Source organism: Papilio machaon, chromosome 18, assembly GCF_912999745.1.
Source record: "Papilio machaon chromosome 18, ilPapMach1.1, whole genome shotgun sequence".
Classification (NCBI taxonomy): Eukaryota; Metazoa; Arthropoda; class Insecta; order Lepidoptera; family Papilionidae; genus Papilio; species Papilio machaon.
In genome coordinates, this window is record NC_060003.1 from 2,461,086 (window position 1) to 2,486,835 (window position 25,750).

Consider the following 25,750-nt stretch of genomic DNA (forward strand, 5'->3'; position numbering starts at 1 on the left):
CCGTCAATCCATGCTTTGTTCTAACCCTAGAACTCCACTGCACTAAAACGCATTAAGAATATTGGCATCCTTTACGTTATTTTTTGTCAACGGACAGACTACAATATGTGTGAATACAGGTACAATACAATACAGGTACAGGTCTTTAAAACAGAAGTAAATTCGAGCTCCATGGAAGATTTAATAACCATGTTATTATTAAAAGTAAATAAAAGACATTACAAGAGTTAACTAAAATATATTATCCAGTAATATCAATTTATAAATGGTGTGTTCATAAATTTGCAAATAATTTTCATCTTTTTACAAATTCAAAAACGTCAGAATAGTCGTATCTTCTTGTGACTGAAGAGTTTACGTCAAAGTCCACTAGACCGATGCTGCGATCAGCCGCCGCGATCAGTTTCGTTGAATTGAAGACCAAGCTATAAACTGGCGAGGCGTTCTTTTGGGTGAAATACATCTGGATAAAGATAGAATTATTCAAATGAACTTTTCAGTTATTATATTTTTACCAAATAAATAAAACAAATAAAAAATGTGAGTCGTCATGGGACGCCTGGCAGATGTGAAACATCGCGTGTGTACAAGTAATATGCATAAAAGATAATATTATTAAAATAATATATATATATATATATATATATATATATGTATACCTCAGTATAGAGTGGCGACCCGTCGCCACACCGTACACTCTACTACACATAAAATATATATATGTATATCTAAGTATAACGTGGCGACCCGTCGCCATGCCAACAATTCGGTTTACAAGTGAGCCTATAGATGTTTCACATCAAAAACACAAATTTGATAGAACGGCGAATTGTGTGTTTACCTGTACATGTCTTCCAGGTTGACGGTCATCAAATAATACGCAGCGTGAAAATTCTGAGGCGCCTGCTATCAATGCATTGTTGCCATCAGACTTGAGGCAATATAATGATGAATGAAATGGATCCATATTTCTGTAAATCTACAAAATAAACTGACATCAAACAAAAATATAAGTCCTTTGTATTAACCTCGTTTTAAAAAAAAAAAACAACATTTTCAACACCTACATAGATTAGCTATAGTAAAATGTTGCCGTATAAAAAATTATCTTTTAGAACCTTTTTTTATTTGACCTTAGCTCCATTTACAATTTAAAAGGCTAACAAACAATTGTAAGTTACCACATGGTTAGTTCGAATATCCAGGAGTTGCATTCTTCCTGCATGTGACACATATGCTATTGTGTTCTCATTGTGCCATGTAATGTCTTTGACTGCATCTCTTTTCATATTTAGACTTGGATCAATAGGTAATTGTAAGGCACACCTGGAATACAGTTTTTTTTCTTTAATTCAGCTCAGTCTACAGTCTAGGTCATTCTTATGTAAAATCCAATATTGTTTCTTAATTCTCCTCCTCTATTGTTTTAAAAAAAACGCATCTTTACAGATATCTGACCGATATGTGAAATGTTTTTTTCTATACATATCTTTATTTATAAGATGAAAAACTTACATCTGGCAATCCAATAAAAGTGGTTTAGTGTTGCCAGCTAAGCCAATAGCAAGTTTGTTATTTGCTTTATTCATAGATAAGCATTTTATACCAACTTCTTCAGACTGAATTTGTATTGTCTGTTCTGTAAATGAAAACCAAAAGAAAACATAAAGATTTAATCACCAAATAATATTTAAACTAAGATTTTATGTATAGTTCCACAAGGAAATTGTCGCAGTCGGAAAATATGTGAAATAGCAATGTTATCTTTTGACAGAGTCAGATTTTGATCAACGAGGGAGCGGCAGCAAACATGGTGTAATGTTGCCATATTCATAATTTCAAATTCCATAATAATATCACGCATAATGTTAAAACATGTAGGTTATTTTGCTAATCTGTTTGGTTGTATCAATTTATATAGTACGGAATTACTGCTACTAGTCAGGTCACATGCAAATAAATTGCTTGAAGTTGCAACATGGACAACTTTCAGAAGTTTTTGTTCATCCTAAAACTTGTAGGTGTACCTGTCAATGTCAAAAAACTACCACAAGATTGGGACTATATTTAGGAATTTCTGTTTATTGTTAGCATTTTTTTGATCAAGAAAGTTAAAGGCTAGCTAAAATATAAAAATTAAAACTTACTGCTGTTTGCATTTTGCATCCTGTCATATAAATGGTCATAATTATCCTCCGAATAGTTCCAAGACCATAAACAAAGCTCTGAACTTTTACATGAACCCGTCAGCAAACATAATTTATCTTCAGTCTTAATTCCTTCAATAGCTGTCACTTCCACTTCACCATTCTGATGGCAATCATCAATATGACAGAGTAAAGATGGCTTCTTTCTTGGATTGTTTAATAGAAAAACAGCTGCAGATCCATCTCTGAAAAGTATAATAATCTAATATATAAAATTCTCGTGTCACAGTTTTCGTTCCCGTACTCCTCCGAAACGGCTTGGCCGATTCTCATGAAATTTTGTGAGCATATTCAGTAGGTCTGAGAATCGGCCAACATCTATTTTTCATTTTTTTTTTTAACTGCGCGCGGACGGAGTCGCGGGCGACAGCTAGTAGAATATAATATAATAAATTATGTATTTGTTTATTTATAGATAGAATGAAAGTTATTATACTAATTGTCTTTTCCAGTAACATAAAAGAGAAACAACTTATTGTTCTGAATAACTAAAGATTTGATGGAGGAGGAAATATGTTGGAAGGTTAAATATTCTCTTTTTGTGCATCCCCTCCTTCGTTGATTGAGGGTAGGTAATGCATCTGTAATTGCGGATGTCTATGGGCAGTGGTCGCTTCGCCATTTCAGCGATTCATGTGGCCGCTTGCTTGTTTGCCACCTTGTAATATAAAAAATTTTGATTTTTGTAATTCTTATACAAAATGAAAATTATTATAACAATAATATAGGTCATATTTATATGACTATGTAGCCAATAAAATCAGGTTAAGTATTTTTTAAATAATACTAGATAGTTTTAAATTAACATTCACTATTCCTTTTTTATATTACACATTGCATCTTAATAACAATTTTCATTTTAATTTACCTGTTTCCACATAGTAATATGTTATCTCTGATGACAAATCTTGATATATCATTGGTTCTTATATCATATCTCCTTACAATGGGCACATGTAGAGACCAGAGACTGGTCCTACAGTTTGGTGAACCTTTTCTGTCTGTTGGAAAGCAGAACATATCTGAACCAAGTGCCAATAGCAGTATTTGTGATTTATGTAACTCGAGCCATGGTATATAAAGTGTATCATAGTGAAGTGCTCTCTAGAAAAAAGTTTTTGGATATAAAATGTAGTTGTAGATAAAATAATTTTGGATTGATACCATGTAAAGTAAAAAGCTATTTGAAGGCTTCAGCTATTCAGAGATCAAGGAAATACTAATGGACATACAGAGTAAATGTTTTGGTCTTTAATATGAGATGGTATCTATACTAAATCACAGATGTTTAATTCAATTCAATTCAATTTCTTTTTTAATGGCGGTCCTTTTTGATTTCGCCAAAATCCAGTTCATAGAGCTTGGTCTGTGGTTTTGACTGAATCCAGGTGTCTTTAGGTGTGGGCTCTTGTTTATTGGGTGGGTTTCGTGATTGCACAAGGTCACATCAATTTTGATTATAATTATTTGACAAAGTAATCGACTGTTGAATTACTTACCTAAAACAAGACAAACAATATATATAACAAAACAGATTGTTAGAAGGTTAGTAAAGACAAACAACTTATAGTCTAATGTTATTCTGGTTAACATATTCACATAAAATATTTACAAAAGGAGTATGTACGAGGCCTAACAAAGATTTGAAATTCGTCGGTCTGGGGATAGTGTCCGGTAGCGCTTCGTAAAGGGACGGTCTCCTAGGACAGTTAAAGAAAATGTGTTCTGCTGATCCCTCCTCAAGCCCACATTCACAGAGGGAGCTATCCTTGACCCTTATCTTAGCTAGGTGAACCGGGGTACAAGCGTGGCCTAGCCTTAACCTGCATATTGTGGACGTGACCCTCTTGTTGGCTTTTCTATATTTAAAAAACCAAGGCCGAGCGAGCAGTGAGTCTTGAACATCCGCGTAATGTTTGCCTTTATTGCGTTTCGAAAGGTTCCACGCTTCATTCCAGCATGATATAAGATCATCCTTAGCTAGAGACGTTAGATCTTGTGCATAGGTTGCATAATGAGTATCACTACCGGTTTTCGTGGCATCTTTAGCACACTGATCAGCACCCTCATTACCCACTATACCGCTGTGTCCCGGGATCCAAGCTAGGGTGACTTTTATGCCAGATACGTGACACCGAAAAAGAATTTCTTTGATATTCAGAACAAAAGGGAATTTTGACTTGGACCTGAATTGGTTTGCAAGGATAGCCTGTAGGCAGCTTCTAGAGTCAGTGAATATCACCGTGTTGTGAAGCTTATGTGATTCTATAAACATCAAGGCTTCAAGAATAGCTAGCGCCTCCCCTGTAAAAATCGAGGCTTGAGGGGGGCACTTAAAGTTTAAAATGATGTTGTACTCCGGTATCCAGATAGCGAAGCCTACACAGCCATCAGCTCTTATTTTTGATGCGTCAGTGAACATAGTATGCCAACCATTCCACTTATCATTAACGACAGAGTTAAATTTGGCGTTTGCATCGGGGTCGTCTTTGTTTATTCCGATATTTAGAACGATGTCCGGGCGGTATGGAATTGCATTATAGGATGTAAGAAATAAAGGATTTAACCTACATTGATAGACGGGACAGGGGAGGCTGATAAATCTAACAAAACTAGTGAAGAGGACTGGGTGGGACTTATGTCTCCAGTAACTGCTGGAAGAGATGTGTTCTGAAAGAGTATGTAACTTTGAAATAAGGGGGTGGTTGGAAAGCTGAAAAATTTTGTAAATGAATCTGTCCGATAAGTACTGTCTCCTCAAGTGCAACGGAGGTTCTGCACATTCGACCTGAAGGGCGTTGATGGGAGAGGACTTCATTGCTCCGATTATGATACGCAGACACTTTGATTGGGCCCTGTCTAAGGAGGTTAAGGCAGACTTATTGCAGGGTTCTAGAATGTGGGTGCCATAATCAAAATGGCTGCGCACCAAAGCGTTATATAATAGCTTTTGTGTGTACGGATGTGATCCCCACCATACGCCTGACAGGGAACGAAGGATATGGATATTCTTTTCGCACTTTTTGATGATGTGATTAATGTGTTGGACACCGGTCATACGCGAGTCAAAAACGACCCCGAGAAATTTTACTGAGTTTCGCACTGGGAATATTTTTCCATCAAATGAAATAATGACGTCGGGAATAGATCGCATGCGAGAGAATGTCACTACACTGCTCTTCTCAACTGAAAGGGATAGACCATGATTACCTAACCAGTCATGGAGATAGTTAATAGCGGAGTTGAGGCGAGCAGAGGCATCCCCTAAGTCCTTGGCTGAGACGTATAGAGCCAAATCATCCGCGTATTGTAGTACGTTGCAAAATGAATTTACGGAAAGTTCTAGGTCGTAGGTATACAAATTGTATAGTAGTGGGCTTAAAACTGATCCCTGAGGGAGGCCCTTCCATAGAAGTCTAGGAGGAAGTAAAGAGTTTTGGGAAGAAATTAAAATGGCTCTAGCGGAGAATAAATTAAATATGAAGTTAACCATCTTCTCTGGTATACTCAGCTGGATCATTTTTTGTCTGAGTATAGGAAGAAGGACATTATCATATGCGGATGCAATGTCAAGAAACACCCCGACCAAGGACTCTCCTTTAGAGTAAGCAATGCGTATATCCGTTGCAAGGCAACCTACGCTATCCATGGTGCTTAATCCCTTCCTAAAGCCAAATTGACTTTTAGGAAGGATGCCTCTACTCTCCACAAACCACTCCAATCTATTTTTAACAAGGTGTTCTAAAATTTTACTCATGGTACATGATAGGGCGATGGGACGGTAGCTACTTGACTCGTTACTAGGTTTCGCTGGCTTGAGGATAGGGACGATTATTTGTGTTTTCCATTCATCTGGGGGGATTCCTAAAGAATAAATATTATTTAATATGTTTAAAAAAATTAATTTGGACGTAGGGCTACATTTAACAATGAATGAATAAGGTATTCCGTCAACTCCCGGGGACGAGTCCTTAAGAGACTCCAAAACTGTAGTGAGTTCGTCCAGTGAAAAAGGGGCGTCAAGAATATCATGAGTAGATGAGAGCGGAGGGGGGAGGGAAGAGAACTCAGCTAAGGTGGGGACGTAAGGGGGAGCAAGTCGACATGAGAATGAATCGATCCAAACCGATGGGTCGTTGGAAGAAGAATTGTGATCTACTGATACAGATCCGCGAAATCTCCTGACATTCTTCCAGACTAATGAAGGGCGGGAACTGGGGGAAAGAGACTCACAAAACATGTTCCAGCCCAGTCTCTTTCGTTCGGATAGTGTTCTGACTGTCCTTGCAGCTACTTCTTTATATTTAATGTAATTAGCTGGAGACATGTGTAACGCGTATTCCTTCTCGGCATCTTTACGTTGTTTACATAAATTAGAACAGTCAGAGTCCCACCAAGGAAGTGATGGGATTTTACCCCTAGAAGCATTTTTAGTAGGAATTGTTGTCTCTGCTGCTGTAAGTAAAGCATTCCTAAAGATAGTGTAAGCATAATGGGTGTTCTCAAGGGACACTGGAGAAAGATTAGCCAAAAGAGCGTCAACAGACTGAGAGAACTGAATCCAGTCAGCCTTAGATAAATTAAATTTAAGTCGAGGGTTACAAGGGGGGGATATATAATTAGAAGAGTCAGGAAAGGACATAACGATGGGGAAATGGTCACTGCCATGCGAATTGCACAACGTAAACCATGTGAGGCGTGTGGAGATGGCTGGAGTGCATAGAGAAAGATCTACAGCGGATTTTGGGTTCTGGCCAGGGAGTACTCTGCGAGTGGGGGAGCCGTCATTGAGGATGCAGAGATTATAGTCATCAACTAGGTCAAGAAAGGCGGAGGATATGGAATCGTTATGATAACAACCCCATGAAGTGTGGTGAATGTTAAAGTCACCCAATACAACAACAGGTGGGGGGAGGGCACCAATGATTGAGAATAGATTTGTTAGAATGGACATGTTAGGATCCGGTATATAAACGGATAGAAATGATATATCTAAAGTTCTAACAGCCACTACATTGAAACGGTCACTGTCATGTGGAGGTAGGGTCAACTGAGAATATGGGATGGATTTCGAAACTAAAATGCAGCTACCGCATTTTCCGTTGTTTTTATCATCACGAAGGCAGGCAAAACCAGGGACTCTGAAGCGTGAGCCCGGGAGTAGGCGTGACTCTTGGACAGCAAAAATCAAGGGGTTATGTTTATTTATGAGGAAGATCAGTTCAGCTTTTTTTAATTTAATGCTGCGACAGTTCCATTGTAGAATTGTTGGGGACATTGTTGAAAATGGAGATCAGCTGAGTCAATTTTTGGTAGACATTGTTCGGTAGGGCCACGTCATTCATTTTCGAAATGATGTTGATGAGGGTGGATAAAAGAAGTTCTAATAGATTTTCTTGTTGAGGGGGGTTGGGGGATAACAAAGCGCATCCATCGGGGGTGGTAGAAGGTGGTGTATTTACAATATGACGGTGGGCTTCTCTGTCGTAGCCTGGGTTTAGGGTAGCAGAATGAGGGCGTCGGGCTATAGTAATAGTCTTCTTATAAGAAGAGGGTTGAGAAATGGAATGTAGTGGCTGAGAGGGGTCGGAGTGAGCTGTTTGAGGATACGTAGACATAAATGGTGGAGTCATTCGAGCAGTATCGGCAAATGATCTACTCACCTGCGGGAACCTAGCTGATGCTTCTAAATATGAGATGCTTTCCTGTGACATAATTAATTTGATTGATTTTTGTCGACTGTGCTCTGGGCAGGATGTGTCAGTGGCAGAGTGGGGGCCGGAGCAGAACAGGCATAGTGGGGATGACTTCGAGCAGGTAATTCCTTCGTGGGGTTGGGAGCAAATAAAGCAGCGAGGGGCGGATCGACACTGCGTTGAAATATGGCCGAATCGGCAGCACTTGTTGCACTGGATAGTAGGGAGGACATATACTTCAACAGGGAGGGAAGTAAAAAAGCAGAAAATACGCTTTGGAAGCTTTTGACCAGAGAAGGTTAAGACTACAGATTGGGTAGGTATCCAGGTAGGAATATTGTTTTCTATCTTCTTCCTGTTCAGGCGGCGTGCTTTAATGACTGCGCCGCAGCCAGCAGGAACTTCTACCGATTGGACCAGCTCCTCTAAAGTCCATTCTACTGGTACATCACGCACAATTCCCATTCGTGTAACATTATAAGATGGGATGTTAGCTTCAAATTTAGCCGACTGAAGTGCAGGGTGTTCTAGAAAAGTGTTAGCCGCAGCAGCAGATTTAAATTCCACTGAAACCCTGTTGCGGCCAATGCGTTTCACACCATCCTGAATTATATTTTTTATGCTGTTCCTAAATAGAAAGTGTCCGAATTTGATGGGTTTCAAGGTGGTGCCGGCAGACACATCTGTTACCGTTTTACTAACGTGGACTAGAAAAGGGGCAATGTCACCTTCGGAGTAACAGGTCTTACGTTCTACAAAATCGGGATGTGTGTACGTAGACTGAATCGACGGCGAAGTTTGTGAAGGGTTTGTAATAGTTTTTTTAGGGGGAATGTTTTCCTCAGTCTGTGGTGGTCGTTTTCTGGGATTGGGCGAATCAATATCCATCTGAGAGGAATTATTTTGCGAGTGGGGCGCACATGATCCTATATAACCTCCCCCGGGATCGTGCGGGTCATCCATGATTCTTACCTATTAACAATAGAACAAACACAATATATTTACACTCACGGTAGATATATACCAACACCAACACGAATTAGTAGCGCAAGTCAACAGCAAATAGGCGAATATTATCAAAAAAAACACCGGGAAACTTCGAAGACACTTGTGTTCACACTCGACGTCACCCGAAAAGAAAAAAAGCCACAGATGTTTAAAACATAATTTCAGATTTAGATTATAGGGTAAAATAAATAGACAACTAAACTCCTACCTGTTTTTTAAATATTCCTTTACACCAATTATGAGAAATTCGACATCTGTTATACCAACTTCGAGAATCAGGGACACTAAAAATTTTGTAATAAAATCAATCAATAGTCAATGAATAACAAAAGTGAATCAATAACAAGGAGAATATTGTACCTGGCTAGAGGATCTCGTATTATTAATTTCTTCTTAGCTATGCTTCTCCAAATGGTATTATCTTGCAGAATAAAGTTCTTTAATGTCTTACATGTGAGTATCAAATTAGAAAGGTCACTTTCATGTAAAATGCTGAATATTTTTGCTAAAATATCAAGTGGTAATTCTAATAACGTTATCCCATACATCTTGATAAATTGTTATCTGTTTCACAACATTATGAAGCGATGATTTCTAAGATTCTCTCAGCTTAGACGTAATTCCTATTTTTCATCAGAACAATGTACATAAAAAGTAATTTTATTTCTCCAATAAGTACTATAAATAGAAAACAACGGTAAAATAATATAACCAATCATTGACATTGCCTATTTTTTTTTCAATTTGGAGTTTGGAGGAATGTTTTTTGGTTTTGTGATTTGACAGTTGATGACAATGACAGTTGAACAACTGATCGAAAAAGTAACTTTGAAACTTCTCTGAAATAAGTTTATCATTTAATTGTGTCTATTTTTATTTTTCAAGCGTATCAGTTAATTTTGATTTATGATTAAATGACTTATTTTATACAAACAATATTCATTATAATTTGTTTTAAAATCTCAGATAGTTTACTCCCTCTGAAATGCTTGTTTTTTTAACATGCAAACAACGTAAGTCGAACGATGCATCATGCTTTTGCCTGAAGTATTTTGACTTTAAGTTTGAAAGTGACGGTGACACTGACAGTTGACACTTGACAGTGAGTCATCTTATAAGAAATTAAGAAAACTGCTGGTTGGCGCTTGGCGCATTGCCTACGCATTTTTAACTGTTTACACGGATGTTAGCTTTGTATCTATTCATTCCTTTCTTGTTTTAGGACTTATAGTAACTATTAAAAGTAACATTTTTTTAATTATTCATATTACCGGGTAGAATTTATAAATGAACGTTGGCTAAGTAACCGTCAAGCTAGAGACGTAAATAACTTAAAAATGGACTTGTTTAAGCACGGTATGTATTTAAGGTTTTTACACCACATTTTCTATGGGTTTATTAATTTTAAATATAATTTAGTGGGATAACTTTGGAAAAGGTAATAAAGGATTAAATTCCTTTGTGCATTTTTACGGCGTATGTTATCAAGGCCGTTCTCTTTGGTGCCAGGTACCTGCAAGCACTGATACATTGATACTAACAAATGCAATGCTGTACGTCAGTGGGTGGTTCTCGACGTTATCAGTGCTTTATCTCGGCCTGTGCTAAGTTTGTATGACAGTTTAGTGTTGAATAACTCAGCTGTGAAGACAGTCTGCTTAATTGATTTAATAATTATATATTATTTTATTTAGTGTAAATTTCTATTAGTTAAAATTAACTATAGAAATTAATTTCACATATAATCAAGGAATTATTACATACCTATTGTGTGTTTAAAAGATTAAGGTAATGATCATAGTAACATATACTTATTAAATCTTTAATAAATCACTAGAATAGAAAATTTTAGATTTTTTTTTAATGTAAGTAATTTGTCAACAGGTATGAAGGGTCCCTTACGTCCAGCACCTTCAGTTCCACCGCTAAATGGTGTGAATCGCTACTCACCTGTCACCAATTGGAATGATGATCCCTTCGGAGCTGATGTCTTTGAACCTACACCACAGTTTGCACAGAAAAAGAAGCCTCCACCTCGCCCCCCACCACCAAAGCTCTCCAGACAGCCGGATATTCCAGCTAAACCTTCCCACTTCATCCGTAAACCAACAGTTCTTTCATCACTTCTATCACGTAAAAGTAAAACAGTGACACAAAATTCAACAGTGAAACAACATATCGTGAACACAGATTTTGGAAGTGAAGTAGACACTAATAAAATGTTTCCCAAATGCGAAACGAGGAATGTGCAAACTGGAGCATTGATTGATTTTTCATCACCACCGAGCTCACCAACGTTCACCACACGGTCTAGCAGTGACGGTCTCAGTGTTGACAGCTTTGGTTCAGATGCTACTACGTCAACAAATCATCATAATCACTTTAATGGTGGCAACGTTTCTCAACCTGAGAGTGGATTCGAAGATGATTTCGATTTATTCTTAAACAATAGAAAGCAAATACATAAAGAAGATACATTAGAAGATTTGTTCATAGCAGATCCGTTCTCACCCCAACCTTTAACAAAGCCGCCTATTATGAAAAAACCGGTGATATATCGTGATATTTATGATTCAACAAGCAATATTCAGGGTTCTGTGTTTAAAGGGCCAACAATAATACGAGCGAAACCCGCCAGGCCTAAACCACCTGATAGCTCAGCAATATTGAAAAGTACAATAAATAATATGGCACCTTCTTTTATGAATGTGAACACAACTGTCCCTATACAGAAGATTAGCAGTGGCTTTGGAGATTTCGTAAGTAATAGATATATGTTATATTCTCACTCATTGCTTGTATTTAACCATTTCTTTAAATTTTGATGTTTGTGTACATAAAAAGCTCTTAATTTTTTGAATTAACAATTAAATTTGCAATTTATTAAGTTCTGATTAATTTGATTTCATTTCATAAATTATGATTGTTCTTATAAAAAATATTATAGATATGAAGTTGTCCTAAGTTATGTAAACAGTTTATTCAGTTGTGTTTTTCTTCAATATATTTTTCATTGTTTTACTAACATGCATCCATTCATTTGTAATTATTATTTATAGTATAGTGAATGGGTTTTCATATAGTTTTCTGCTATAGATAGAGTGATTCATGTATTAATTATTTATATAAAACAAATTACTATGGCAAACAAAAATGTTAGTAAACTTAAAACTGGAAAAATGGATCTCCAATACAACATTAAAATATTGTGTTGCACAATTCGTAATGGTAGATAACTTAACGGATTTTTTTCGTTGTCATTTCCCTTGTCCATTAGGCATGGTAATACATCTGCAACCTTGTTGAAGATGCTTACCCACTTCTACCACTCTTCTACCCATTTTTTCTTAAGCTTATTTTTTACTATCTACCCACCAAACATTCCTTCAGCCACTATATATTTTAATTTCTTTCCTTATATTAGGAGTCGAAACCATTCAGTTGGGATGACGAAAGTTCACCGGAGAGGGAACCGTCACCCCCAATGCCGACGATACCACCACCACCGCCGCCCGTGGTCGACGACGACCCGACCTGGCCCGAAGACGTCCAAGATTTCTTATCTGAGAACATGCTCGAAAATATAGAAGATACGCAACCATACGCGATCGCTTTATTCGACTATTTCACAGATCATGAAGAGGATTTATGTTTTTCGGTAAGTTTTTTTTCTTTATTTTACTCACCTTTGTCTAGCGTGTGAACGAATCTCGGACAAGGTCAATGGTATAACTTATAGCGTGCTCTAAAATGTCTTTGAATTTAGATTTCTTGGTTAATGTCTGAATTATGATAATTAATATCATGAATAATCAATAGAGAATATTAGCTAAGTCGTGGTGTAGTATTGGCTTTATAGATTTTATAACGCGTATATTGTACTCAGTCTTTTTGTGGGAACAATCATCGTTAAAAATGTAATGTCTCTAATCTAGATTTGATGTTCTAGATTTTAAATAAACTTTAGTTCACCATACCTAGTTAATCGTTATTCATGTAGCTTATCTCTAATATGTATGATAATGTACTAAATAATAACATTTCGTGGTAACATGGAAATTTGCGTTACATGCGCACACGCATCAATACATATGCGCAACACCTTAACTTCGCTCCATATAGGATCGCGATCGCGCAATCAGTACTTTAGGCAATGAATTCAAATCGTTTGTATTGTAAAATAATCGTGAAGCATTAGCGTAAGCTAAATTGCTTATAACGTTTCGTGATTAGTCTGTTTTTGGTAACTAAGTATTTACATCACTAGAATGCAGTGGTGGCACAATTTTGGCACATTTCTGACTTTTCAAAGAATTATTATTCATTTATTTTTGTAAATTCCCGTTGGTTAGGAGAACGATAACCAAAAAGGTCAAATGTCAAATTTACATTTTTTTAACTGCATCTGGTCAGTGTAAAATCATAGTTTCAGTAATTTTTGAAATATACAGACCATTAGTCTTGTGTTGTGTTAGCTTGCTTTATTTATAAAAACATTTGTGATTTGTAACAAATCTATATATATAAAAGAAAGTCGTGTTAGTTACACCATTTATAACTCAAGAACGGCTGAATCGATTTGACTGAAAATTGGTGAGCAGGTAGCTTAGAACCAGGAAACGGACATAGGATAATTTTTACCCCGTTTTCTATTTTTTTTTATTCCGCGCGGACGGAGTCGCGGGTAAAAGCTAGTATTTATATAAATGATCATGTATTGTCATTGCCGTGTTTATTTGTTATGTAAAATATAATATGCTGGGTCTGGAATTGTATGATACAGGAAGCAAAAAGAAAAACGTACGGTACGGAAATTAAAGAGACTAAAGTTGTTGATACAGGGTGTTTGGAATGTCTGCGATTATTTTTACGAACTATATAAAATCTTATATACTTATAATATATAATACTTTACTAAATATTATATTAATTTCTTTGACTTTCAGTCTTTAATACCATAACCTCTTAATAGATAATTTTGGTAGGAGTTTCAAAAAAGACACATGATATATTTAACACGTAAAAAAATCTTGCAAACTGTGACAGCATATTATTGTACATTCGATGATCTCTAACAAGTAGTAAATAAGTATTCTGGGCAAAGCTGCGCATAAAACCAATAAAAATGGTTTACAATAATGGGTGAAGTCAAATGAATATTTAAAGACAAAATATTGTGTAATCGTATTGTTCTATATTATGACCTTTTTATTTATCTCACTTATTAAGTAATTCAATAATGTTTTGTGCATTATTTTTACTTTTAACAATTGTTTTTTTTTTTTTTTTTATGCTTATTAGTAATCGTGACATTTAAATTCAGAAGATAAAAAACAAAAGCCATTTAGTAAATGTGATGGATGGGTGTTTGTATAAAGGTATCTCCGGAACGGCTCAACGGAGGTTGATAAAATTTGGCACAGATGTAGAACATAGTCTGGAAGAACACATAGGCTGCTTATTAACTTTTTTTAATTCCACGCGGAAGGCGCAGGCGATAGCTAGTAAATTATAAAAACAATAATTATAATTTATCACTTTACTCTTCAGTTTCAAATAATTTGAAAAATCAATATGAAAATATAAATCATTACAATACATTATAATTAGATACATTTTCAAGAACCTAAAAATATAAAACATCCTGTTATCTTACAACTAAACTATATCCTACTTAATTATATTCCATATGCATTTGTTTTTGTATATTATTTTATCTACTTCTTTAGTTACAACGCTGACAATACGTTAGTTTTGTGACCTAGTATAGATATGACAAAATGCGGAACCGATTCGTTGGCTTGTATTCGTGACGTTAAAAGACCGTTAAACGTGCTATTTGGTTATTAACAATGAAAACATGTATGTTGTTAATACAAAAGGATAATAGAAAGATAGACAAATAAAAATATACTGTCGCACATTTCGTTAATATGGGATGTACACTAGTATGAGAAATCTATTTTGTGGCATATAGTCAGATTTCTCGCAGATAAGAAACCTTTCTATAAGTGAAAGGGTTTTAAGAAATTGTTCAGTAGTTTTTATACTAAAACTAGCTGTCGCCCGCGACTCCGTCTGCGCGCAGTTGAAAAAAAAAACTAAATGGGGGGAGGGGGTATGAAAAATAAATGTTGGCCGATTCTCAGACCTACTGAATATGCTCACAAAATTTCATGAGAATAGGTCAAGCCGTTTCGGAGGAGTTCAAGTTCGAACCCCGTGACACGAGAATTTTATATATTAGATTCTGGAAAATCAATATCTAGTAGTAATTATTTTTAGTGTGTAAATATTCTAGACTCTACGCCTAAACAGTGGTTTGTTTTGACAGAATATTTCTCGTGGCTGGAAGCCAAGTCTTTATCTAATTATAGAAGATGTATTGCACTATATGTGTTAATTTTCTACTGACGCATACTTGTATGTTTGACGCCTTACTGTCAATATCCACTGCCGAAACATTTAAACGAAAATACAGTCAAAACCGTTTATGGCGACATCGTTTAGAACAACATACCGATTAAATTGACCAAAATCACAGGTCCTGGCTGAATGTTATTACATATCTTTCCTATTAATACCTGTCACCGGTTGTTACGACTATCGGTTTTTACGACTCAATATGAGTAGTCCCTTCGATGTCGTTATAACAGATTTTGACTGTATACTGTTATTTCAGTGTTTTTTTTTTTTCGAAAACAATGACGGAGACAATAATATACGAATACACTTAGTTTTCAAGTTCAAGCGCTTCTTTGTTGGTCGTAATATTTGTTTAATAAACTAATCTATTAAAACATTTCAAGTTTATTGTTTCTTTTTACCTGAGAAGAGGTTAAAAGGACAATAAACTTGATGAGTTTAATGACGATGTTTAAAAATAAAACGAGTGTCATCTTGTAATTTTCCATTTGGATAAATCTTTTCTTGTTTGAATGCTTGCTAGAAAACATATTATATTTGTGTAACATATACAGATTTTATCTACCAGTTAAATTACCCGTCAGTCGGCTAATAAGCGGCAACTTAATTATAATTAGTATTTATTAGGATTCGAAGCCAACGTTACTTAACTCACGCTTAGTGACTAGACTGTCAGCTGTTGTAACTATCTAAATATAACTTGTAATGTATATGCCTAATATATCTTGTATTTTTTATACTTTGTATGTTTATGTATAATTTATGATATATGTATGTAATACGGGAAATATGACCAATTGTAAATACTTCTTAAGAGACCAGCGCTTTGGATTTTTGATTTAGTTTTTAGGTATTTAATTATTCGATTATTGTATACTAGCTGTCGCCCGCTACTCTGTTTGCGCGGAATTAAAAAAACACGTAATAAGTAGCCTATGTGTTCTTCCAGACTATGCTCTACATCTATGCCAAATTTCACTAAGATCCGTTGAGCCGTTTCGGAGATACCTTCAAACAAACATCCATCCATTCAAATATTCGCATTTATAATATTAGTATGACGTATGATTTTAAATATATATCTGTTTTCTTTATTGAGAAATAGTCAGTTATTGCATACCAATTATAGACACCAAATATAGACAGAATCTTGTCTTCATAGTCTATAGGTACAGTCCTGTTGGCTGACGTCACAGGAAGCTTGTACGAGGGGCGTTGAGAGGAAAAGCGATTATAGAGTGTCGGCTCGGTCTGACTTGACATCTTCATTGTTCAAAGTACAGTCGCGATCGAAACATGTACCAATGATTGTTAAACTTAAAATACTGCCACACTTAGAGAAACTAGAAAAATCCATAGATTAAATTGTTAATTTAATTTGCCATAAAGCGACTGAGAGTGGCAGTAAGAAGACTAAAGTTTGGTAATTCAGCGTTATTTTGAGATTATTTGATCTATTGTAGCGTTTTGGAATATGTTTTAAAATTAATTTTCACGAAGGCATTTCACTTAAGAATCCGTCAAGTCTCAATGCTTTCTAATCTATATATATAAAAGAAAGTCGTGTTAGTTACACTATTTATAACTCAAGAACAGCTGAATCGATTTGACTGAAAATTGTTGGGCATGTAGCTTAAAACCAGGAAACGGACATAGGATAATTTTTACCCCGTTTTCTATTTTTTATTCCGCGCGGACGGAGTCGCGGGTAAAAGCTAGTATATTATTAATATTGCTTCTGTGGTTATGACTCATTGTCCGTCCGTTCACCTATACTATGGAACTCGAATAAACTTCAACTCCTGCCCCCCACAATACCAATGAAGGTAACTTCGGTGAAATCTTGCACCGCACTAATTTGGTAGCAATGATGTCATAATATTTTACAAGTTACAATAAATTGGTTTAAACTTACAAAGAGTCTATGTTACTTTAGGACCCTTAGAAAATTAGGCAATTTGAAAACGAAAGTTTAAGTTGTAATTTATGGGTAACGATTTAAACAGTACTTTGTGGTCTATATTTCTTTTATTAAATCTACAATCGGGAAATAAATGAATACGTCTCACTGAATACTGACATTTGACTGTGCCGTTATAAGGTTACATTAAAATATTTCATTCAGATTTTGAAAGCAATGTTATATCGTAAGTAACGAAAACACGTGTAAATACAATTTATGTCTTCTCCCAAATAGTTGTTCTGGTTATAATCTGGAGCAGTTAGTTCGTGGAAATATCCCGGTCATTGCGCGCGTTTTTTTTTTTTATCTAAACACATGATAATATCCGTTCATGGACGTACTGATTAATGTGAATTCACTTTACAACACTTGATGAGTGTGTCACCCGCCTCAATTGATGCAAGCGACCGTCACTTTACATTCAATGCTAATTTACCTTATGATTTGCTTGGAATTGCAATATTGATTGGTTGAAAAATTTCAACCTTCTTTTCTTTCCTTTTATAGGTTTGGAATGTTGGAAACCAATATTTGTACAAATGTTTGGTTATTTCATTTCTACTAAAGTTTATATTGTTGCAACCAATGGAATAATTGGTTTTGTTCTTGTACTTTATATGAATTTCATAGCACAAGTTTTAAAATCTTTTATTCACATTTGTACAGTAAAATTATTGCCTGATCTAAATTTCTGGCAAATCAGCGTATAATTTGCAATTAGCAAATATTACCATCGACCTACTTTCGGCACTTATTTTTTGCTAATTCCTTTAATTACAAATGTTTGCATAGTTTCAATTCTTTAATTTGCATAGACTTGTTTTGCTAAAGTTGAATTTATTTTCGTTCATGCTAATTTAATTTTAATGAAAATCAAATTGGAGGAGATATTTCGAGTGTTTCCCGTTGGGCCGATCAGTCTACCGATCAATCAAAGAACAAAAAAATATTGCGATTGAGTTCATAGAATCAAAAAGAAAATTTCCATTGGTCCGATTAATTCAATGGATTCAATCTACCCAATGGGAAAAATTCCGTTGGGCCGATCGACTTACCGTAAAATAGGAAACATCCTGTATTTCTTTTTCATTGCAATAGTTTTTATAAGCATATGGCGGCAGTTAAAGAGCAATAATTTTTGTCAATTCATTAAATTATGCACTTCCTGTCGGTTCGTGTTATTAATGTTGACGAATATTAAGTTGATTGTACTGACATTTGTTAATTTAACTTGTGCCTAATTGTGCTGCTGTGTTATTGACGTACTGCATATTTAGATATACTACTACAAAGACTTATTACGATTCTAGGATCATTAGTATTTTGTTTATTATTTTCAGATCGATTGCAAATTATGTTTTTTGTTTTTCGTTACATTATTCATTCATCATTCACTCTAGTGACAGTGACAGTTACAGAAATCTATTTCTGTAACTAATATTTCGTTAGATAGAGGATTCCATCATCGACTTTCGTTTATTGTTATCTGATTTATGTATAACTAGCTGTTGCCATCCGTCCGCACGTAATTAAAAAAAAAAAACTTAATAAGTAGCCTATGTGTCCTTCCTATGTTCTACATCTATGCCAAATTTCATCGAGATCCATGCACCGTTCTGGAGATACCTTCAAACAAAAATCCATCCATCCATCTAAACATTCGCATTTATAATATTAGTATGATTATCTGTTATAAAACTTGTACGTTGTAAGACGTTAATGTTTAGTTTAGGAACCTATATGGTGCATTGATGTTCATATCTATATAGTCCTGACCAGATCTATGTTATAAGTACTAATTAGTTGTAGTTTCAACAATGTTCAATCAGTCGAATCGCTTTTCGTTAGTTAAAACTAAAAAATGGTTTTCACTTTGAGAAACATTTGCAATAGTGTCGTGTTTCTAAAAAAGTAGGCTAAGTCTTCGTAAAAGTGTCGATTCTTTTTAGTCATTGACCCTCTTCTGTGGCTAAAGTTGAAAACATTTATCTGAACGTAATTCGGTGTATTTAAAGGTAAAAAAAGGAGTCAAAATTTTTTGTTTGTTAAATAATCACAAAGTTACGTAAATACTCCTACCTTTGTTAATTTTTGAATTACGGTATAAGTAACAAAGGTACTTCACTTATCAGCGCACCGAAATCTTGTAAGGTTAAAATATTATATTATTTTTGACTGGATCATTCTAGAACAATTTATTTTCTTATAAACTATTGTCGACTTTAATTTGCAATGTATGAAGGTCGTTGTTTATTTTTATATCCGCAGTAATTAAGAAGAATAACGTTGTTTGTGAGAAATGTTTTTCATGCTCATAGATTTAGACGTAAAAAAACTAGTGTTGTTTTGAAGTTTTCAAAGGTCAATTGCGGTCATCATCGGTGGCCTCTGCCAAAATTGTACACAATGACAATCTGATTTTGTTCTTATTTTTAAATCAATATATTTTAAGTAAAGGTTTTTATTATTTAGTCTATGTTTTAGATATCAGAAGATATATAAAATTAGTATTTTTTTTTAAGTGAACAAAGCTGTTGGTCTTTCATATTATTTGTACAAATGTTACGCTTGTGAAGTCTGACTTGGGACAATATACATATTTGCACTAATATGCGAGAATCGTGGCTTATTACACGTCTTGTATTATTTTCTTATGTTGGTAGCACCTATTTACGTAATTTGCGTTAATGTCTTCACGATGACTACTTTTAGTATATGAATAACTGTGCATTTCTTCAGCCAAAACATTTATAAAAAACGTATTATTACCTTTTTTCAGCATGAATGAATCTTTTTAAAAAGTATCGCAGCGACATAAAAATAGGTATTTATATGACTGAGTGGAAACCTACATTTATAAGTTTATATTTTACGTATGCAATTGACGCAATGGAATTACGCCGCATGTACGACATTCAGCCATGTGTTATCGTTACAGCGGGGCGTTTACTTTATTTTTGTTGTTGTAATTTTTATCAAATGCGTAGGCGCCAATTCGCGGCACAGTCGGGCCGATACCGGGGCGATAATGCGATTTTATACTAGGGTAGAACAATGAGACAGATATGTAGGACAGTGCAGTACTGCTCTGTTTCAGTTTTTTTAAACGCACCTTTTTTTAAAACACTTCTGTCGTTGCGTTGTGCATTCAAATGGCAGTACTGCCCTGTCCTATTGCTCTGTCCTCGTGTGAAACTATCATAATGTCTGTTTCCATTCATCGCTCTGTATCAATGATTCACAGGAACTGACGGCCGCTATCAAAATAACATTTCCACTAACAACTGATTTTTAAATGTACCAATATTTACATACGTATTATTGAAACTCGTATAGAATCTTACTATCTTACTAATATTATAAATGCGAATGTTTGGATGGATGGATGGATGTTTGTTTCAAGGTATCTCCGAAACGGCTGAACGGATCTTGGTGAAATTTGGCATAGATGTAGAAAATAGTCTGGAAGAACACATAGGCTACTTACTATGTTTTTTTTTAATTCTGCGCAGACGGACTTGCGGGCGACAGCTAGTATCTAATAAAAAATAAATTTGTTGAAGTATTCGAACATCTATCTTACATAAGTAACTATTATAACTTTCACAGAATTTATGCCCATATTACATTATTCCAGTTCAGTGGTCCAGTGAATCCAGTTTACGATCGCTGAACTAGAATAATGCAAACGTGCATTATGGTGACAACCATAAATCGCATAAAACAATGGAAGGCAACTCTTTTTACGTCGGTTCAAGAACAAAAACTCAAAACTATTCCGTACTTAATCCTACGCAAACGTCTTAATCTGCATAATTTGGCAAAATATGCGTTCCTTAGTATATTAATTTTTTTTCACCTTGTACTTTGTTAAATTTATCTTTACCTTGAACTTGTTCAATGTCTTAGAAAAGATGAGATCTATTCCGGCTTTAGTATAGTTCTGTACAAAAGTGTTTACGTTACATTAATTCAATTGATACTCATTTTATAATATGTAGGTAATAAATATTTTTATTATTATTGATTTTATTTCCGTCTAATAAATTCTTGGCTCGAATACAACAATGGCCGGATTTGTCGCCTCCTGCCATCTTCTATTCAGTTGTTAACTTTTGTATCTTTTAAAAAATTATCTTTCTTATAGATTAAAGACAAATGACGTCACTATTTCGTGGTCCTGCCCAAAAAAAGCATAGTCGCAATAAATTTCCAATCCTTAATACATATGTCGTTTGTACCTTTTTTAGTAATTTGTAAAAGTTAATTTATTAGAAAGTATGTTTTAAAATAAATTTGAGGACTTTTTAAAAGATAAAGGTTATCTTATAAATATGACAGAACAATTGTATTAAATGTATTTTGCTTGCATCTTTATCAGTACAATTTTTCATTTGTTATCGTTTTTTATCTATGTAATTATTCATATTATCTGTGTGATTCATATTACTAGCTTCCTTTGATCATATTACTGATTACTGATTAAATATATTACTAATTTTGAATCGAAATATTTAGGTTGAAATCTGTATAGAATTAGTGTAAATTTTCTATTCCTTCCGAAGAACACTATTTTACTGAACTTTAACTCCTTCCCTATCTGTGTGTTAAAGTCAATTAATAGCTAATTATAGTCAATCTGTAATGCAATAAATAGTAATAATAAAATACTAGCTGTCGCCCGCGAATCTGTCCGCGCGGAATTAAAAACTAAAACTTAATTAGTAGCCTATGTTCTTCCAGTCTATGTTCTACATGTATGCTAAATTTCCACCGGTTGATCCGTTCTGGAGATATCTTGTAACAAACATCCATCTAAACATTCGCATTTATAATATTAGTAAGAAGTAAGATAAAAGTGTAATATTAACAATTAAATGGCTAAGTATTGCAGTATCTCTGGTCAACAACCTACTGATAACGGTTAATGCATTCATAAAGAATTCAATTAATTATTATAACTGATAATTGTTTTTTTCTTGGCATATTACATAATTTATTTAATTTGTAAATACGGTTAGAACACAAAGTGGTTTTTTTTTCATTCAAACAGATAATTAAAAACAACCAGTTGTTATGATACTAGAAAATCGGACCACCAGGGGCGGAGTTTCGCGGTAACACACATAAAAAAAATACAGTCGAATTGCTAAATTCTTTTTGAAGTCGGCTAAAAATAAGATATTATTGATATCTTATAGAATTATAATGTTGCATCAAGTTACTGCAAAACCACAAGTGTAAGATAAAGCAGGTTTAAAATTATCTGTCGGTATATCATAGTTTTAGACATGAAAGTTTATATTAATACATAATACATACGTTGAAACGTTCTGAAGAACGGTGGTTTTAGCACGAATTTTAGCGACAAACGCCTTCGGATCGTCATGGTCATGTCAAAATTAATACGAGATTTTTGGTGTACTTTAATCTAATATATAAAATTCTCGTGTCACAGTTTTCGTTCCCGTACTCCTCCGAAACGGCTTGACCGATTCTCATGAAATTTTGTGAGCATATTCAGTAGGTCTGAGAATCGGCCAACATCTATTTTTCATAACCCCCCATTTTTTAACTGCGCGCGGACGGAGTCGCGGGCGACAGCTAGTTAAATATAGTTTTCGCCCGCGGCTTTCTTTACGCGGAATTTAAAAAAAACTTGATAAGGAACCTATATGTACTTCCAGACAATGTTCTACATCTGTATAACATTTCATCCAGATCAATGCAGGCGTTATGGAGATACCTTCTAACAAACATCCATCCATCACATCTTTGGTATTCATAGTTAAAGTAAGATTAAAATATATTAATTTCCACCTTTTTATTACTTACAGGCGAATTCAAAGATCTTTCTAACAAGGCGTGTCAACGAGGAGTGGCTGTCGGGAAGATTAAAAAATGGCGTCGAAGGTCTTTTTCCGTCCAATTACGTGGAGATTAAGGTGCCTTTACCAAATGATATAGCAACAAAACCGATACTTGGTGAGGCGATCGCATTATACGACTTCGATCCAGTACAAACCGGTGATTTACGGTTTTCAACAGGCGATAGTATACGAGTTATGCAAAAATTGAACGAAGAATGGTACTTCGGAGAGTGTAAAGGCGTAAAAGGACAATTTCCTGCGAATTACGTCCAAATGAGTTGAATAAGGTGTAATATTTTAATTTCTAAGCGTTTATTCTATCTGGTAAAACGGTTCAAAATATAAACGTAAATTTTAGGAACTACATATTTTATTATGAATTGGAATATGTAAAGAGATTAAATAAAATAGAATAATTCATCTTTTTACATTATTATCACTTATATAAATATAATATAATATGTAATATGTTAACATTCAGGTATAAATGTTAATTCCAATGAACGCAACGATGTGATATTTATGTGTTACGAATCGAAATAGCAATGTTGGATACATACCGAGTTTAGCCGCTTAGGATTTATAGGGATTCCTAGCTTTTCTAATTTTGTTCAACATTATGTACAACTATACATGTGTAAATGAAAAACATTATTGTTGTATGTTTTCATATATCAATTGTTTTTATTTTTTATTTCGCCCATATTATGTATTTTATGTAAAATTCCGCAATTTATTATAGATGAATAAAAAGGTGCTATCAAACCTAATACTAAAAACAATTTTATCTCGTAACATAAGACTTACGTCTATTAAAATGAATATTGTTCGATCAGGAATCGATTAGTTAAATTTCAATGTAATACCACCCTAAAACTGAACATCTAAATCTTTTCGCATAACATCGCGATGTTCAAAATGATATGTTCATATTTAAAAAGGAATACGATGTAAATTTATGATTTATGTTATTATTATTTTATGTTCAATGTGCAATAATAAAAAAAAAATCTTGTACAGATATGATAAATTAATTACAGTCGAATCTGGATAAGCGAGAGTTCAAGGGATCGCGATATATTTCTCGCTCCTAGAGGTTTCTCTCTTATCCAGGCTTAAAGTATGTCGATAAATTATGTAATAATAAAATTCTTGCTCTTATCATAATAATGTTATATTTTTAAATTTATGCGCCATTGTAAAAATTGAATTTAATATTTATTCATATGATGTATTTTTACGTATGCTTTTTATTGACTTAATTTTTTAACTGGCAACTAAATGCAGTACAATGAGTCGAACCTTCATAACCAGTGTTGCCATATAACATAAGTATACTCTAACTAGATTTATTACCATTTGACATGAAATGTCATCGCTCTAAATAACGCAAAGAGAAAAATATTACGTAACTTTGTAAATACAAATATGGTCTATAACTTGAGCATGTACTGGAGTCAGTGTTTTACTAGAGATGGGAATAATATCGATAGTTTTATGAAATTTGACTTATTCTGTTTCTTTTTTTTTAATTTGTTGTGAAAAAGAACATGCTGAATTACAAACAACAGAACAAGCATGTAATAAACACTGACATAATGTTTAAAGATTAATTTTGAATACTAAAAAAATCTCATATTATGGCAATATGTAGAGTAGCTTTCGCTATCAATTTGACTATCGATATAATAAGTTTTGATATATCTAAACATCGATATTCAAGGAACATACCTAATATTTTAATTACAATTCCAGTATATGCTTTATTTGTGTTTATAAACATATAAATATGGGTTGTGTATAGTCTTGAATTGATCTGATAATATTAAAATTATAAACCAATTATATTTCGCTTGTTAACTCCAGTGTGATGGTATCCACATACTTTGTCATACCAAAGTGTGGTTTACTATTTTATGTATTAATTTTCCATTTGCTTTTATTGTTTTTGTATAATAATCATGGAGATGATGTTATATGCGTGATTAATGATTTTGTAGCTTTAAAACTGGTTGATATTTTATTAAGTTGTATGTATATAAGTAGCTTCATTGTAATATTTTTGTGTCATTTAATTTGTAAGTAGTTTTAATTGTTTTTTTTTTAGTTGGTGGGACCATAACACAAAGTGCCTTAAACAGGTATTTTTAACTCCATTTATATGTATAATATGATGTAATTTATAATAAAATCTAATGCAAATGTGTATTTTTGTTTTATTAACGGCTACTTTACAGGGTTAATTTAGACTATATTGTTACAGAAATCGCATTTCTCTGTGTAAATACACTTTTAAATTACTTTTTGCTCATAAAACAGACGTTATATACATTAAGAGGTAATTAATTTTCAAATATTTAGCATTTTGTACAGCAGTAGTAGACGCTAGAATCATCTGTTGCAAGAATGGTTCGGCTTGCCCGGTGAAATACCAAGACCACACAGAAGACAGACGTCAAGTGAAAGTAATTTCGCATACAGTCTGATGAGTGTGCGTATAGGTCTCATTTTTGTTCTTTCCCATACTTACAAGGACAGGATGGTAAGGGAAAGTGGATTTGATAAAAGAGGGTACGCATA

The 25,750-nt window shown here is 34.2% G+C and overlaps 2 protein-coding genes across 3 annotated transcripts; one reads left to right on the plus strand and one right to left on the minus strand.

Moving 5' to 3' along the window:
- Window positions 1-250: 250 nt before the first annotated feature.
- On the minus strand, window positions 251-9,634 carry LOC106715398 (F-box/WD repeat-containing protein 4-like). Its single transcript, XM_045682150.1, has 8 exons — window positions 9,272-9,634; window positions 9,120-9,195; window positions 3,076-3,311; window positions 2,148-2,392; window positions 1,516-1,639; window positions 1,182-1,326; window positions 842-979; window positions 251-463 (listed from the first exon to the last, which is right to left on the minus strand). The coding sequence occupies exons 1-8, from the start codon at window positions 9,457-9,459 to the stop codon at window positions 296-298; spliced, it is 1,320 nt and encodes a 439-aa protein (XP_045538106.1). The 5' UTR covers window positions 9,460-9,634; the 3' UTR covers window positions 251-295.
- A 376-nt stretch (window positions 9,635-10,010) lies between these two features.
- LOC106715497 (protein app1) lies at window positions 10,011-23,544 on the plus strand. Of its 2 annotated transcripts, none has more exons than XM_014508797.2 (4): window positions 10,011-10,267; window positions 10,796-11,670; window positions 12,336-12,569; window positions 23,138-23,544. In XM_014508797.2, exons 1-4 carry the CDS (start codon window positions 10,249-10,251, stop codon window positions 23,450-23,452), a joined length of 1,443 nt encoding a protein of 480 aa, XP_014364283.2. In that variant the 5' UTR covers window positions 10,011-10,248; the 3' UTR covers window positions 23,453-23,544. The 2 variants fall into 2 exon arrangements, with proteins under 2 accessions (XP_014364283.2, XP_014364284.2); XM_014508798.2 differs by lacking the exon at window positions 10,011-10,267 and adding an exon at window positions 10,686-10,699.
- The last annotated feature ends 2,206 nt before the right edge of the window (window positions 23,545-25,750 follow it).

Coding starts and splice junctions, on each gene's coding strand:
- LOC106715497 (XM_014508797.2), top strand. Junction 11,671..12,335: donor GCAGTGGCTTTGGAGATTTC/GTAAGTAATAGA, acceptor TCCTTATATTAG/GAGTCGAAACCATTCAGTTG. Junction 12,570..23,137: donor AAGAGGATTTATGTTTTTCG/GTAAGTTTTTTT, acceptor TATTACTTACAG/GCGAATTCAAAGATCTTTCT.
- LOC106715398 (XM_045682150.1), bottom strand. CDS start 9,459: ATGTATGGGATAACGTTATTAGAATTACCACTTGATATTTTAGCAAAA. Junction 1,640..2,147: donor GATGCAAAATGCAAACAGCA/GTAAGTTTTAAT, acceptor TTTCATTTACAG/AACAGACAATACAAATTCAG. Junction 464..841: donor AACCTGGAAGACATGTACAG/GTAAACACACAA, acceptor ATCTTTATCCAG/ATGTATTTCACCCAAAAGAA.